Below are 16,836 nucleotides of genomic sequence, written 5' to 3'. Positions count from 1 at the left end.
GGACCCTAAAGCTCCTCCAGTTCCAACCCCTGCCACAGGCAGGGACACCTTCCACTAGAGCAGCTTGCTCCAAGGCCCTTCCAACCTGGCCTTGAACACTGCCAGGGATGGGGCAGCCACAGCTTCTCTGGGCACCCTGTGCCAGCGCCTCAGCACCCTCACAGGGAAGAGCTTCTGCCTAAGAGCTCAGCTCAGTCTCCCCTCGGGCAGGTTAAAGCCATTCCCCTTGGCCTGTCCCTACAGGCCCTTGTCCCAAGCCCCTCTCCAGGTTTCCTGCAGCCCCTTTAGGCACTGGAGCTGCTCTAGGGTCTCCCCTTCAGGAGCCTTCTCTTCTCCAGGCTGAACAAGCCCAGGTCTCTCAGCCTGGCTCCAGAAGAGAGCTGCTTCACCCCTCACAGCAACTCTGTGGCCTCCCCTGGACTTGCTCAAGCAGGCCCACATGAGTGTACTTCAGCCCATTTTCTCTTAAGATAACACTACGGCTTTTCATGTCTCTCCCATCCACAAGTGCACCTCATCACCGGATTAACTTCAGTATCTTTAATAAAAGTAGTGATAGTATTTATGTATCTTCAGGTCATGCTGGGTTAGGTTTCTTCTCTGTACCTCTCAAATGGATGAGTGTTACCTCTCTTCTTGCCCACTCTTGCTTATCTTTTGCAGAATTGCTTCTGCTGTTGTCTGTTGCCTTTGCAATATCTAACACAAACACAGACTCACAAAATAGTCAAGGTGGGAAGGCTCTTCTGGAGATCATCTTATCCACACCCCTGCTGAATCAGGGCTACCCAGAGTCAGTTGCTCAGGCCCATGTCCAGGTGGCTTTTGAGTGTCTCCAAGGATGGAGGCTCCACCACCTCCCTGAGCAATCTGTGCCAGAGCTCTGTCACCTTCACAGGGAAACATTTCCTTATATTCAGAGGGAACCTCCTGTGCTTCAGCTTGTGCCTGTTGCCTCTGATCCTGGCACTGGGCACCACTGGGAAGATTCTGGCTCCATCCTCTTTGCACTTTCCCTTCAGGTATTGATACACTTTGATGGGATCCCCCTGGGGCTCCTCTGCCTGGTCAGCCGTTCTGTCCGCACCCATCCGAGCTCCCACGGCGACGCTCGGCTTCCACCCTGTCAAACCCATGCTTATGCTCAGTATGTTTTTCAGGCTGTTACTCATCTGTTAGGCCACAGGACCCTGCCGCCCGATTCCTGCTCTGTGCAGGCCCCTCCTCCCCCTCTCCACTGCCTCCCTGATAGGACCCCCAGCACACAGCACCCTCACTGCTGCCTCTTCTCTCAGGTACTGCCATCCTCCCGCATGCTGCCGCGGCCTGATGCCACTGTGCTGACCCTGCATCCTCTTGAGGGGGTCAAGCCGGGCTCCGTGATCGGCTCAGTGGCACCCCCAGACGCCCCTGCGCGAGGACAGCTGACCTACACACTGGTAGGAGGTGGTGGGGATGGCACCTTTGTGGTTGACAGTGTGACAGGGGAGATTTACGCTGCCCGGGAGCTGGACTACGAAGCTGGGGCGCGGCATGTGCTTCAGGTGAGCGCCGAGGACACTCAGCATGGATACCCCTCCAGCCGGCTGGTGCTGGTCCAGATCCACGTGCAGGACTGCAATGACCAGGCACCCACCTTCCCAGAAGACCCCATCACCATCGTGGTGCCTGAAAACACCCAGGCTGGCTCATCCATCTTCACCTTCCAGGCACTGGATAGGGATGGGGTGGGTCCCAACAGCCAAGTGCGGTACACGTTGCTGCACCAGGAGCCAGCTGGGGCTCCTTTCCAGCTCGACAGCCGCTCGGGGCTGCTCACCCTCAGCCAGAGCCTTGACCGGGAGGCCGCTGCCTCCTTCCTTTTGGTGGTGGAGGCCACGGACCAGGCTCGCAACATCAGCCAGCGCCGCTCGGCAGCTGTCACGGCCCGCGTGTTTGTGACCGATGAGAATGACAACGCGCCCGTGTTCCTCTCGCCTGCTGCTGTCAGCATCATGGAGGACCAGCCCACAGGGTTTGTGGCACTGCATGTGGTGGCCCAGGACAAGGATCTGGGGGAGAACGGGCGTGTGAGCTACTCACTGAGAGCAGGCAACAGTGATGGACGCTTCCACCTGAACCCCAGCACAGGTGAGGGCCCAGGAGGATGCAGCGTGGGCAGCAGGGACACTGGGAACACAGGCTGAGGAGCATGCAGGGATACACACATCTGGGGGATGAGCACGGTACACAGGAGGAGGGCGAGGGCTGAGGAACCTGGAGGGGGGAGACTGGTGGGGTGTGGAGGGCTCTAAGCATAGCATCTGGTTGGCATGATACTGCTGTCCCTCTTAAATCATAGAATCATAGAACAGTTAGGGTTGGAAAGGACCTTAAGATCATCCAGTTCCAACTCCCCTGCCATGGGCAGGGACCCCTCACACTAAACCATGTCACCCAAGGCTCTGTCCAACCTGGCCTTGATCACCACCAGGGATGGAGCATTCACAGCCTCCCTGGGCAACCCATTCCAGTACCTTACCCTTTACCCTTACAGTAAAGAACTTCTTCCTTATATCCAATTTAAATTTCCTGTTTCAGTTTTAATCCACTACTCCTTGTCCTGTCACTACAGTCCCTGATGAAGAGTACCTCTCCAGCTTCCTTGTAGGCCCCCTTCAGATACTGGAAGCTGCTCTGAGGTCTCCAAGCAGCTTCTCTTCTCCAGGCTGAACAGCCTCAATGTTCTCACCCTGACTTCATATGGGAGGTGCTCACGCCCCTGATCCTCATGGCCTCCTATTGACTTGCTCCAACAGCATCATGTCCTTCTTATGTTGGGGACACCAGAATTGTATGCAGTACTCCAAGTGGGGTCTCCCCAGAGCACAGTAGAGGGGGAGAATCCCATCCCATGAGTTGGTGCTCATGCTCTGGGGGTGCAGCCCAGCACATGGGAGGGTTCTGGACTCAAGCTCACACCGAAGCCAGGTCATGGGGAGCTTCTCCTCACCCAACACCCCCAAGTCCTCGAGACCTGACTGTCCCTGGCTCACCCCAGTGCCGGCAGTCCTGCAGTAGCTCTGCCCTGGGAGCTGTGGTGCCGCACGGTCCCAGCCCGCCACTCTCCCCATGTCTGCAGGTGCACTCTCCATCGTGCGGGCTCTGAACCGGGAGGAGGTGGTGCAGCACAACCTGACCGTGGTGGCCGTGGACCACGGCTTCCCGCGCCGCTCCGCCACGCAGCTGCTGGCCGTGCTGGTGCTGGATGTCAACGACGAAGCTCCCACTTTTGAGAAACCCGAGTACGAAGCTCACATCATGGAGAACTTGCCGGCTGGCAGTCCTGTGCTGCAGGTGCTGGCCACGGACCGGGACCTGGGTGAGGATGCAGGGCAAGGATGGGCTGCCCAGTTCTGTCAGGGGCCCTTGTGGAGGTGCAGCACCTAGGACCAGGTGCACTCTGCTCTCTCACACCTGGTTTGGAGAGCCTCGCTGACCACGACAGGGATGTATCATTTCCTGGCCTGCAGATGAGTAATGGGCTGGATCCTGAGAGAAGCTGAAAATGAGAATAGGGACTGTGATTCCCTCTGCTCCCCAGAACAGTGGCCTTTGTTCCTTGGGGGTTTCTTGCCCTATTTTCCCTTCTGCAAGCTGGACTGGGCTGGGACTTCCCCCCACCACACTTCTCTATTCCAGCTTTACCTGCCAGGGGTGAGGTCATGTCCCATAGCCTGTGCGATGCCTGCGTGGGAAGCATGGGAGGAGGCAGGTTCAGAGCTGCAGCCAAACGAGGGGCTTCTGGGGTTGCTGCTGGGCTGCTCAAACCATGTTTTTCCATGCAGGTGCCAATGGGCAGGTGTCCTATGGGGGCCTCTCTGGGGGGCTCTTCTCCATCAACCCACAGACAGGGCTCATCACCACCACACACACCCTGGACCGCGAGGAGCAGGAGCAACATGTGCTAATGGGTAGGGCTGTGCTGGGGCACAAGGAGTGCACCAGACATAGGGTAGGGAGCACAGGGGGTTGCATGGGTGCTCCCCACTGCTGGGGGAGGGCAGGACATGAGCATGATGGGGGTTTGTGAGGCACACAGGGTGGTTTGAACATGCAGGAATGCTGACGATCCCATGCCTGGCTGCCCCTGGGATTGTGTGGACGTTCACATGAAATCCTTGATAGCAGCTCCTCATCAGCAGCGCAGCCTGCAGTGCTCTTGCTATGTTCCTGCAGTCTATGCTCGGGATGGTGGCCTGCCCCCCAACCTCTCCAAGGCAACTGTACGGATAACAGTAGGGGACGAGAATGACCACGCACCACACCTTGAAAGTGAGTCCTGCTCCGTGGAGGTCCCAGAGAACCAGAGCCGTGTGGCACTCTACACCCTGCGGGCCACCGACCCCGATGGAGGCGAGAACGGGCGCCTGGAATACCGCCTGGCAGGTGAGGCCACCAGAGCAATGCAGCTTCTCTTGGCAGCTGCCCCAGCTTGCCTGCATCACCCATGGCACTTCCTGTTCCACTTCAGTTCTCTCTACTCCAGACCACATGTAGCTACTGCCACTTCTCAACCCTCCAGTTTCTCTGCACCAAGTAAAAAGCCCCTCAGGATCTGGACAGGCTGCACTTCAGGCTCTTGCCTGGTTCCCCAGGCTTGGACTAGTTCCATACCTCCCTTGGCTGCTCTGACCTGTTGAATTTAGAGGTTGCTGAGTGTGATCTCTTTACTGAGATCATGCCCTGTGTTATCTGGGGCTCCCTATTGGCAGAAGCTCTGGCCTGTAAGCTGTTGGAGCCAGTTCTTAAAGTCACACAGAGCTGGACCAAGGAGGTTCAATCCCACTGGGGCTGTACAGAGAAGAATTCACTGTACCTTCCCTGCCAGGCCACACTGGGATGGACTTTTTCCTGTCCTCTCTGGGCAGCATAGGGCAGGTCCCTCCTTGTACTAGTTATCACAGAATAACTATGGTTATGGACCTTAAATCTCATCCGGTTCCAATCGCCTGCCACAGGCAGGGGCACCTTCCACTAGACCAGGTTATAGTCTTGCTATTCCCTCTCTTTTTCAGATGGAGACCCTGGGCAGGATTTCAGCCTAGACCCAGTTTCTGGTGTCCTCTCCACTGCACAAGCTCTTGACCGGGAGCAAGTTGCTTCCTACAGCCTCACAGTGGTGGTGCAAGACCACGGCACTCCCCCACGCAGTGCCACCATGTCCGTGCACGTGAAGGTGCTGGACCTCAATGACAACACTCCTGGTTTCACTCAAGCTGCCTACATGGTGGAGGTGCCAGAGAACTTGCCTGTCGGTGCGCTGGTGCTGCAGCTGGTGGCTCATGACCCAGATGAGGGCACAAATGGGCAGGTCTCCTACTACCTGGGCAACGAATCCCTTGGCATGTTCCAGGTTGAGCCACAGAGTGGGCGCATCAGCAGCACCCAGGCGCTGGACCGGGAGCATCAGCCCAGCTACAGCTTCCTGGCCAAGGCTGTGGACTCGGCACCATGGGAGCCCAAGAGCGCAGCCGTGCGTGTCACCATCACTGTGCGAGATGTCAATGACCATGCCCCTGCCTTCCTGCACAGCCCACTCACTGTCAACTTGTCCCGCCACACACCACTGAAGCAGGTCGTGGCCACCATGAGGGCAGAGGACAGGGATGCAGGTGCTAATGCCTCCATCCTGTACCGCCTTGCCACCCCCAACTCTGCCTTCGCCATCAACTCCTACACCGGGGATATCCAACTGCTGCAGCCCCTGGGCTCGCTCAGCCAGCGCCAGCGGACGCTTTTCATCCTGGCCACAGACCTGGGGCAGCCGGCACTCTCCTCAACTGGGGTGGTGGTGATCCATGTGCAGGAAGAGCCCTTCCGCGGGCTGCGCTTTCCCCGGAGCACCAGTGACGTGGCTCTGCCGGAAAACGCTGCCCCAGGTATCGCCTGGGCAGTGTCCAGCAAGTGCTGGGGTGAAATAGGGCAGGACAGGAGGGGAGGTGGGTGCTGGGCTGGCAGTGCTGTGGGAAGCTCAAACAGGGAGCAGTGCCTGGTCCTGGGGAGCCCCATTATGCTTTGGGTAGACCCAAGGGACTGTGGGATCTGACCAGTGTCCAAGCTGTTCAGAGTGGTAATTCCTGTGGGATTGCTGGGGAGGGTCAGAGCACTGCTGGCAGTCACGCATGTCCAGTTACTTCTGGAAGGGCCCCAGGGGTCACAGTGAGACCATGGAGGTGACCATGGGCAGGCCCATGAGTTCTGGCTCCCAGCCCAAAGTTGCGTCCTCAGTGTCCTCGGGCAGAGCTGTGTTCCTGTGGGACAGCACGTGCTGCCCTCACACCTTGACCCGCTGCCCACTGAGGCCATGAGGCTCTGCTGCCCCTTCTCACAGTGTCACTCTTCCACAGGCACTGCTGTGGCGAGCATCCAGGCCGTGCACATGGGGGGCTCATCCGGACACATCACCTACAGTATTGTCAGCGGCAATGAGAAGAAGGCTTTCCTCATCCAGCCCAGCTCAGGTATGGCAACAAGACCACCAGGGCAAGTGGCAAGTGGACAAGTGGGAGGCAATCTGTGCCCAGAGCCCCCCTAAAGGGCACAGGAACACAGGCCATGGCTCTGTACCAGTAAATAGTGTTTGTTAGTGTTTGGACATGTACTAAGCACTGTTAACCTGTCATTGTCTGGAGGCTGTTAGCACAGGCTGTTAGTAGTTGGAGAACATACTTAAGTGCCTGCTGTGGACAAGAGCGGGGAATGTCACAGGAGCATCCTCAACCCCATACTGTGGAACCTCAGGCTCTGCTGCTTCTGTCCCAGGCAGGAACAGCCCTTCGGAAGGCAGAAGGCTACCGACTGTTTTCTTTGTATTTTCTGGCATCTCATGCAGTTTGTCTGTAAGGATTTGGCCTAGACCAATAGCTGCAGTAAGATGACTTTAGCTTGGAGCTTGTGCAGCAGCATGGGGCTTGACATGGAGCAGCTCAGATGGTGTCTCCATAGTAGGAGGGCTGTTGCATGCTGCAATGTAAGCAGAAGCTGCCTGTGTGGGGTGCAGGGTCTATCACCCAGGGCCGATGACTGTGGCTAGCAAGAAGGCTGTTGGTTTGGAGAGGGCTCAAAAGAGCTCAGTGTGCTGTTTCTGAGAATAGCTGGGTAAGCAGAGGGATAGACTGAGTGCAAGGGAATGAAGGAATGAAAGAGAAGAAGGGGGGTGGATATGCTGATGGGTCTCTCACCCCCTCTTCACCCACCCCATCCTGCTGTCCCCTGCTCCCAGGTGCCATCTCAGTCCAGGACTCCAGCAGCCTGGATTTTGAGGCCAGCCCCCGGCTGCGCCTGGTGGTCCAGGCAGAGACAGCAGCTTCCTTCGGCTTCATGGCCATAAACCTGAACCTGCAAGATGTGAATGACAACTTGCCACGCTTCCAGCTGCAGAACTATGTGGCATTCATCTGGGAGTCACAGAGCTACGACTCGCCCGTCATCCAGGTATCCCTGGGGACACACACAGGGACATCAGCCCCTGGCCTGCCTCTCTGCTAGGGTGAGGGGATGGACCATGGGCCTGGGGCTGGTGCCTATGGAGAGGTCCAGCCTTTGGAGGGCTGTGGCTTGCAGGGCTCCACAACTACACTGCCGAACCTCTCCTGTGGCTTTGCAGGTCCTGGCAGATGATTTGGATCAGGGAGCAAACGGGCAGGTGACTTATGCCATCAACCAGTCCCTGCCAATGACAGGCTTGTATCACATCGACCCTCAGACTGGCACCATCACTACTGCTGCCATCCTGGACAGGGAGATCTGGTCTCAGACCCGGTGAGTGGAGCCAGACTAATTTGTGCCACAGGTGTGAGGGGCATAGCAGTAGAGCAGCATCCTCAGACATGCTGGCACCAAGCAGCGATTGATGCTCTGCTGCTCGGTGCCACCCAAAGCTGCCTCAGCCCTGTCTGTTCAATGGTTTTGCCAAACAGCAGGAATTTAGGCTTAGTGTTAACATGGGGAGCGCATGGTATTGAAGGCATGACAGATGGCCATCAGATGATCCAGAGCTCTGTTCAGCTTGGCTCTGCAAAGCTGCGAAGATTGTGAAGGGGGGTAGTGGTCTCTTCAGTGGCTGCATCCATCCCCTTTCCTGCCTGCTTAATCCAGGCCTCATATGCTCAGTCCCTTCCCACTCCCGTACATTGCACCCTTCTGCCCTGCCACCATGCTCCAGGGGCTCTGCACTGCCCTGACCCCTCTTGCAAGTCCTGCTGCAGTCAATCCAGGCCCTTTGGGCCCCTCACCATGTGCACACACTCCAGACATCAGCCAGTCTAGCCACACATATGTAATGTAGTGGCAAGCACACACATGATGAATTTAAGTCTTCCCCTACTCTGTAGACATTCATGGTTCATACGCAAGGAACAGCTCCTGCCACTCCCCCAGGCTATGTTCTCCCCCCCAGTATGCATGCTGCAGTGGCTGCATGTCTCTCTGCCCAGGCATGGGGAGACCTAGGGCATTCGTTCCATTCCCATACCCATCACCATTTCACAGAGAGGCTCCGTGCATTCCCCCACACCTGGGAATGCTCCAGATGCCTCCCTGCCTGCACCCCACAGCATGGTCTGCCTGCATCATCCCCCAAAAAGGTCTCTGACTCCTGCTGGGGATGCATCCCCTCCCTCCCCTTGCCAAAGCCTCCATCCATGCATCTTCTGTCCCTTGTGCCCGTGCCAGGGCTGGGCATGAATCCACTGCCCACCACATGCTCCAAAGGTTTGTGCCCACATTCAGAGGTTGTTTGTGTGTTCACAAACCCACTGCCCTCCAAACACACACCTTAAACGTGCTTCCATCTGCTGCCCTGCCCTCTACTCGGGCACACGTCCACTGCCCCGCACATGCTTTCCAGATGCTCTGCACATATCTGTTGCCCCAGACACTACAGATGCTGTGCACAGTTCCCCTGCCACATACACATCCTTCAGCCTGTGCTTACATGAAGGAATCCCCCCAACATGTTCCAGATGCAGTGCATGCAGGCATTGCCCTTCACACACATGCCACATGCCTGTGAACCGTGTGTTGTGCCTTTGTGCTTACCCACAGTTTGGTGGTAACAGCCATGGACAGAGGGACCCCGCCGCTGGTGGGCTCAGCCACGCTGACTGTGGTGGTGATGGACGTCAACGACAACAGCCCCACCATCCCATTTCCCTGGGAGGTGCGGGTCCCAGAGAGTAAGTGCAGCTCAGCCCCATGAGGTAATGTGGCACCTATGGCACAGGGTGAGGTATGATGCACACCCGAGGGTCGGGAAGAAGCATCCAGGGTAACCTGTCCCTGCCCTTGCCAGGGCTGGCCCACACTGCCCCACAGGCAGAGCTCCCCCGAAGTCCCTTGGCACTGCCCCGTGTACATGGCGTCAGTACTGCCCTGATGCTGCAGATGTGTCCCAAGAGAACCAGCTGAACTCCCAGCTCATCCCTGGCCTTGGCCAGCGCTGCAGGAGCTGTGGCTGCACACACCTCCCCTGCCTGCTCGCTGTGTGCCCTATGCCAACCTCGGCCTGCCCAGCCCAGCTCCAGAGACCTTCCCCGTCCCCCTCCCAGTGTCTCTCTTTGTCATAGTATCATAGAATGGTTTGGGTTGAAGGGACCTTAAAGCTCCTCCAGCTCCAACCCCTGCCACGGGCAGGGACCCCTTCCATAGAGCAGCTTGCTCCAAGCCCCTGTGTCCAGCCTGGCCTTGAACACTGCCAGGGATGGGGCAGCCACAGCTTCTCTGGGAAAAACTTCTCTTGTCCCTGGTGCTCAGGCTCTGCACTGAGCTGGCTTCCCAGTGAGAGTCAGTTGCTTTCTGAGGAGGGGGCTCTGCTTGCTCATGCCTGGCCTCTCCACAGACACTCTGCTGGGCACCCAGATAGCCCAACTGACTGGGAATGATGTGGACTCGGGCCCTGCGCTCTCCTACACGCTCTTGCTGGATGGGGATGCTGTGGGCACGTTCAGTGTGCTGCGCTACGGCGGGCGCATTGCGCTCACAGCGCCGCTGGACTATGAGCAGCGCAGCCACTACACTCTCACCCTGCGAGCCTCCGACACCCTGCATGAGACCGAGGCCAACCTCACTGTCATTGTGGAGGATGTGAATGACAACTCTCCGACCTTCAGCCAGGGCTTCTATCAGGTACCACACACAGAGGTGTGCCAGCAGCAGGGTCTGTCCCACACAAACCCCTCTGCGGCTCCTACCTGGCCTTGCAAGGCACAGAGACTTCTTGGGGTCTGAGCCTGTTCTGGCCCCTCTCTTTCTGGGCTCCCATTCATACCCTGACACTCCTCATGCTGTCTCTGTGATGTAGCTAGGAGGCTGACACCAGACACGTGGCACTGGGATCAGCCGCTTTCAGACAGTTCATGCTGGAATAGATCAGATCCTAGATTCATAGACTCACAGACTGGCTTGTGTTGGAAGGGACCTTAAAGCTCCTCCAGCTGCAACCCCCTGCCTTGGGCAGGGACCCCTTCCATAGAGCAGCTTGCTCCAAGCCCCTGTGTCCAACCTGGCCTTGAACATTGCCAGGGATGGGACAGCCACAGCTTCTCTGGGCACCCTGTGCCAGCGCCTCAGCACCCTCCCAGGGAAGAGCTTCTGCCTAAGAGCTCATCTCAGTCTCCCCTGGGGCAGGTTAAAGCCATTCCCCTTGGCCTGGCCCTACAGGCCCTTGTCTAAAGCCCCTCTCTATCTTTCCTCATGGAAAGAGTGGGAAAGTAGAAGTGGTGGGAGATGGGTCACAACCTGGACAAATGTTTCTGGCAAGACCTGGCCTGAGGCCCCCCAGGCAGATTACTGAATGAGGGCTGACTGATGCAGTGTGCTGCATCTCTGGTGCAGAGGTTCAAGGAGCTGAGAAGCCACAGAAATGCTTGGAGGCTGTGAGAGCACAGGCCAGTGGGACTGTCTGTTGGTATGTGTTTGGCACGCCAGAAAGACAAGAGCTGTTTTGATTTGTGTGAAATACCTTCTGTGGAGAAAGTATTAGCTATTAAATAGTTCTTCGGAGTAGCAAAGTAGAGAAAAGGATCAGGAACTGGCTGCTGAAGCTGACTGGGAGTCACACTAACAAAGCGAGGTGCTGTGCATGTGGGCCAGGTCCCCTCTGTGTGCCAGCTCTGGTGCAGAGGTGGCGAAAGCTCTGGCCAGCGCGGAGCTGGGCCACCTTGGCTGTCGTTGCCCTGGCCCCTCCCAGCCCCAGTGGCTGGCTCCCAGCTTGGGGCACCAGGCACTGACTGGGGCTTCCTCCTCTCCCAGGTGCTGCTGCCAGAGCACACACCCGCAGGCAGCGTCATTCTCACCATGAGCGCAACCGACCCAGACGCGGGGACCAACGGGGATGTCACCTTCCGCCTGGCTGTGCCCAGCCTTGATGTCGCCATCGACCCCAGCAATGGTGCGTGGTGCTGGCTGCTGAGTGGGACCCGTCCCGTGGGGTGCTCTGGCTGTGCCCCATGCTGGCCTGGGCGCAGCCCCTCACCAGGTCACTGTCTGGAGTGGCCGGTGAGGCAGATGTGGTGCTGTGGCCCTGAACATTCCCACTGGGGCATCCCAGACACTTGTGCTTCCAGCCAACAACCCCAGTGCCCTTTCCCTAGTGTCTCCCCCATGCTGACTCTTTGTGCCCTCACAGGGACCCTCTTCACGCTCCGGCAGCTGGAGTTTGATGCCAGTCAGCCCACCCTGGACCTGGTGGTGGAAGCCCATGACCATGGCTCGCCCAGCCTCTCCTCCTGGGCCACGGTGCAGCTCCAGGTGCTGGATGTGAATGACCACAGCCCCAGCTTCCAGGAGCCACACTACAACGCCAGTGTCCCTGAGGACCTGCGCCCAGGAACCACAGTGCTGACCCTGGAAGCGGGCGATGCGGATGTCTCCCGGGAGAATGCTGGCTTTGACTACACCATCGTGAGTGGCAACGGCGGCAACGCCTTCCGCGTGGAGAGCCGGGTAGCCTGGGCTGGGGGGCACCTCCGCACGCAGGGAGCCTTGGTGCTAGTGGAGCCCTTGGACTTTGAGGCCATCCCAGTCTACAACCTCACTGTGGCAGCCTCAGACCGGGGCCTGCCGCAGCGCAGCACCACCGTGCCTGTGCTCATCGTTGTGCAGGACGTGAATGACAACCCGCCCGTGTTCACGCGGGCTGAGTACCGCACAGCGGTGAGCGAGAGTGCGCCAGCTGGCACCGAGCTGCTGCGCCTGGTGGCCCATGACGCTGACTCGGGGCCCCGCGGTCACGTGCACTACACCATCAGCTCAGGGGACCAGCACGGGCTCTTCCAGCTGCACGAGAGCACAGGGGCCCTGTGCCTGGCGCAGCCGCTGGACCGGGAGGCACAGGCTGTGCACGCACTCGTGGTGCAGGCCACAGATGTGCCGGGTGGGCACTTTGCGCTGGTACCGGTGGCCATCGAGGTGAAGGATGTCAACGACAACAAGCCCTACTTCCCAGTGGAGGTGCTGAGTGCCAGCATGCGGGAGAACCTGCCTCCTGGCACACTGGTCACCACGCTGCGTGCTGTCGATGCAGACACTGGTGTCTTCGGGGAGCTGCGGTACACGGTGCTGGAACAGCCAGTGGGGGAGCCCAGCGTGGCTGAGGGCCGCGATGCTTTTGCCATCAACAGCAGCTCGGGGGAGCTGCGCTCCTGCCTTACCTTTGACTATGAACGAGCCAAAGCTTTCCAGTTTCTCGTCAAGGCCATGGATGCCGGCAATGCCTCTGCCACAGTGACCGTGCGGGTCCTGGTGACAGGGGAGGACGAGTATGACCCCATCTTCCTGAGCCCCTCCTTCAACTTCGAGGTCCCAGAGGGAGCCCGCAAAGGACAGAGCATTGGGCGGGTGCTGGCAACAGATGAGGACGAGGGGGCCGACGGTGTCGTACTGTACTCCCTGGCAAAGCCCTCACCGTACTTTGCCATCAACCAAACCACAGGCACCATCTACCTACGGGTGGACAGCCAGCCGCAGGCCGGGGCTGGGCGCGCCAAGAGGGAGCCACGCGAGATGAGCCTGGAGGTGCAGGCGCGCAGCCCCCTGCCCGCCTCGCGCTCGGCCTCAGCACAGGTCACCATCGATGTCACGCACACCTCCTTTGGCCTGGCTCCCGACCTCAACCTGCTGCTGGTGGCCGTGGCTGCCTCGCTGGGGGTCGTGGTGGTGCTGGCTGCCGTGGCCATTGTGCTGGCGCTGGTCCGCTCTCGGCACCGCCGGGGACATGAGAAGCCGGAGGGGGATGGGCCGCTGGGCCGCATGCCGAGTGGATCCCTGCAGAAGCTCGGCCACGAGGAGCCGGTGCTTCCCGGGAGCGAGCACATTTACCACCAGGCCCTGCCGGGGTATGGCGGCGAGCCGGCAGGGCCCTACACGCGGGGCGGCTCGCTGGACCCCTCGCACTCCAGCGGCCGAGGCTCCGCCGAAGCCGCTGAGGATGATGAGATCCGGATGATCAATGAGTACCCGCGTGTGGCCAGCATCACCGCCTCCATGCAGGAGCACATCTCTGCCCGCGGCCCCGACTCCGGCATCCAGCAAGATGCTGACCAGCTCTCCGATATCTCCTGTGAGCCGACCGCCCTGGAGAGCGCCCAGTGGTTCAAGAGCAAGAAGGGCTCTGGGCTGCTGCTGCCGGGGCCACCACCGCTGTACCGTGAGGATGGAGGCGGCAGCGCCTTCCTCGGTGTGCGCTGCGGCCTTAGCGTCTCTTCCCAGCCTCAGGACTACACCTTCCCGGAGGATGGCAAGCCCTCTGTGGAGGGCTCGCTCACCGCCATCGTGGCCAGCGATGAGGAGCTCCGCGGCAGCTACAACTGGGATTACCTGCTGAACTGGTGCCCCCAGTTCCAGCCGCTGGCCAGCGTCTTCACAGAGATCGCCCGCCTCAAGGATGAGAGCTCTTTGCGCAAGCCCTTCCCAACCAAGCCCAAGGCAGAGCCCAAGCCCCGCATCGACCCCCCACCCCTCATCACCTCGGTGGCCCACCCAGGTGCCAAGTCTGTGCCCCCCAAGCCACCACCGGGCAGGACCTTCCCGCACCCGTCTTCCCTGCGCCGCTCGCCCATCAGCCACGAGGGCTCCATCTCCTCCTCTGCCATGTCACCCAGCTTCTCCCCCTCGTTGTCCCCACTGGCCACCCGCTCCCCCGTGGTCTCACCCTTTGGCATCTCCCAGGGGCCTTCTGCCTCTGCCATCAGCGCTGAGCACTCGCTGGAGCCCCCCGAGGAGGCCGAGCTCAGGATTTAGACCTGGGCCCATGGACTCCTCCCCCCCCTGCAGCCATGTGGGGTCAGGAGCGAGGCCAAGCCCCAGGCTGCATTTTGTGGGTGCTAATCCTGCTCTCCCAGCACCTTGCCTGGCCCAGGGCTCCCATGGGCTGTGGGTTCCTTTGTGCTTTGGGGCTGTTGGCTCCTGTCCCTGCAGTCTGGCAGATTCGGTGCTGGTTTTGATGCCCTATGGACTGCTGGTGCCAGCACCCAAGGGCAATGGTTCCTCCTGCTGCTCGTGGTCCCAGATCAGCACCTGGCAGGATGGTGCTCCATGGTACTGTGTGCTCCGAGAGGCTGGGAGCAGATGGGTGCTCCCAAGAGACTGCAGAGCTGGCTCCAGCTGCACAGCAGCCTGGGTGCAGCAGGACACTGTGCGAGCCCTGCTGGCCCCTTGCCTGCAAGGGCTCCAGGGCTGGGGAGTGATGCTCCCAGGGCAGGTACAGCCACAGCCCCCGACAGTCTGCCCATGCTGTCTGTGGGAATGGGGATGGCCGAACCTGCTTCCCCATAGCGAGGGGAAACCCATCCCAGGCCAAGCTGGGGTGCAAGGAGAAGGCAGTGCCCCCTTTGTACTTGCTGATCCATGGCTGCTGTGGGGAAAGGGCATTCTTTGGGGTCTCTCAAGCCCCTCCATCACCTACCACTACAGGTGACCCTTTTAGGGGATCTCCCTCCCAGGGCTGCTGGAGAGCCCCGCTCCTCAGGGCCTGGGCTGGGAGGCGGGTGCCCTGCTCACCAGGGAGCCCCATTCCAGGGTAGCTGCTCCTAGGCCAGGTGCCTCTGGGCTGCAGCTCCCTGTGGCACGGGCACGGGCACTGCTCATGCGCCAGGCATATGTGGTGCTGTGGGGCTGGCAGGAGCAGTGAGAGCTGCAGCAGAGCTGACCCCAAGACCCAGCCCCAAGAAAGGCAGTGATGTGACCACGCAGTGACACCAGGCAGGGTCCTTCTCCCGCCCCAGCTGCCCCAGGCCTTCAGCTGCAGGGTGGAGGGTGGGAAGGGGCACCCCAAAAAGCCACATGGCCTGAAGCAGGCACAATGGCAGCCAGTGTGTTACCAGGCAGCCGCAGTGTGGGACACCATGCAGCCAGGCTGCCTGGGGCCCTGCAGTGTGACTGTGACATGGCCCCCAGGACAGGCTGTCACCAGGGACACCTCCAAAAAGTGGGTAGCACAGAAGCCAGGCCCCAGGGCTGCTCAGCACCACTCCAGCACACCATGTGAGCATGGGATAGAGCCACGCTTCAATGGGGCTGGTCCCCATCCTCACCATGGCACCTCTCGCACAACCAGCCTCGCAGCCAGTGTCACATCACCCGTGGGGCAGCCCACAGCCAGCGCTCCCCACAGCCCATGGTAGGTCCCGGTGGGTGGCCCCATGCCCTAGGGTGCAGCCCTGGTGCCCTGGATGCTCACAGTCACTGTGACCCACACAGACACGGGTGCAGAGCAAGGGCGAGGACCAAGGCACGTGGGGCACACCAGCTGCCCCAGATACAAGGTTAGCCTGGGTGTGAGCATGGCTGTGGTGTCAGGGAAGACACCCAGCCACCTAAGAGGAGGGGCTGGGGGAATTTCCTTCCTATCACACTTTTCCTAGACCCACTTCATAGCCTCAGCCCAAAGCATGTCAGCACCATGGCTGCAACCCCAGCCCCAGAAGATTTACAATAGCAGCCAGAACCCATCACTTTTGCCCACTCCTTCCCCATTTCCCACCAAGAGCCATCGGTGGCTGCAGCCCCATCACTGTCTCAGCCCTCCGCCTCGCACTCTGTGATGCAGGTCCCAGCCCAGCCTGTACCGTGGGAGACAGGGGTCTGCAGCAGCAGTGGTGGCTCTGAGGGTGCTGCTGGGCCATGCCTACACTGCCTGGAACTCACAGAGCACCTCGGGTGACTCTGGGAGGGGAGGATGGTTCTGCCTCCCTCAGCACAGGGACAGCCCTGGGAGGCTCTGGGGCAGGCACCCCTCATCCCTGCTCGCTGTGGAAGCACTGAGGGTGCCAAGCACTCCCCAGCCCCATGCGGGCCAGGGTGGCTGAGCAGCATGTCTGGGACACTGGAGCAGGGATGGGTCAGCCTGGAGTGCCACAGTCACACACCATGGGCTGGGGAGTATGGCCATGGGCACAGCCGCAGTGTCGCACACCAAGGGCACAGCCCTGGTGTCGCACACCGTGGGCACAGCCACAGTGTCGCACACCATGGGCTGGGGAGTATGGCCATGGGCACAGCCGCAGTGTCGCACACCATGGGCACAGCCACGGTGTCACACACCACGGGCACAGCTGCAGTGTCGCACACCACGGGCACAGCCGCGGTGTCGCACACCACGGGCACAGCCGCGGTGTCGCACACCACGGGCACAGCCGCGGTGTCACACACCACGGGCACAGCCACGGTGTCGCACACCACGGGCACAGCCACGGTGTCGCACACCATGGGCTGGGGAGTATGGCCACGGGCCCCGCCAGGGGCCCTGCCGCCAGTTATTTATTTTTACACATTGTAATATGACTCCTGTTTTCTACT

General features: G+C 59.9%; 1 protein-coding gene across 2 annotated transcripts in view; it reads left to right on the top strand.

The window, feature by feature from the left end:
* DCHS1 (dachsous cadherin-related 1) overlaps nt 1-15,363 on the top strand; it is a 49,867-nt gene extending 34,504 nt beyond the window's left edge. For both annotated transcript variants that reach the window (XM_057412675.1, XM_057412676.1), the window contains exons 10-21: nt 1,296-2,130; nt 3,122-3,361; nt 3,828-3,953; nt 4,219-4,428; nt 5,058-5,921; nt 6,390-6,503; nt 7,265-7,476; nt 7,649-7,803; nt 9,088-9,218; nt 9,881-10,167; nt 11,293-11,431; nt 11,669-15,363. In XM_057412675.1, the coding sequence (XP_057268658.1) occupies nt 1,296-2,130; nt 3,122-3,361; nt 3,828-3,953; nt 4,219-4,428; nt 5,058-5,921; nt 6,390-6,503; nt 7,265-7,476; nt 7,649-7,803; nt 9,088-9,218; nt 9,881-10,167; nt 11,293-11,431; nt 11,669-14,280 (5,925 nt within the window). In that variant the 3' untranslated portion in view covers nt 14,281-15,363. The remainder of the gene's footprint in view (nt 1-1,295; nt 2,131-3,121; nt 3,362-3,827; nt 3,954-4,218; nt 4,429-5,057; nt 5,922-6,389; nt 6,504-7,264; nt 7,477-7,648; nt 7,804-9,087; nt 9,219-9,880; nt 10,168-11,292; nt 11,432-11,668) is intronic.
* Nucleotides 15,364-16,836: the final 1,473 nt, after the last annotated feature.

The sequence above is a fragment of the Pezoporus wallicus genome, unplaced genomic scaffold (assembly GCF_028554395.1).
Source record: "Pezoporus wallicus isolate ANWC-B61680 ecotype Strahan unplaced genomic scaffold, APGP_CSIRO_Pwel_v1 contig_8783, whole genome shotgun sequence".
In the NCBI taxonomy this organism is placed as follows: Eukaryota; Metazoa; Chordata; class Aves; order Psittaciformes; family Psittacidae; genus Pezoporus; species Pezoporus wallicus.
This window is presented reverse-complemented; position numbering and strand designations above follow the sequence as displayed.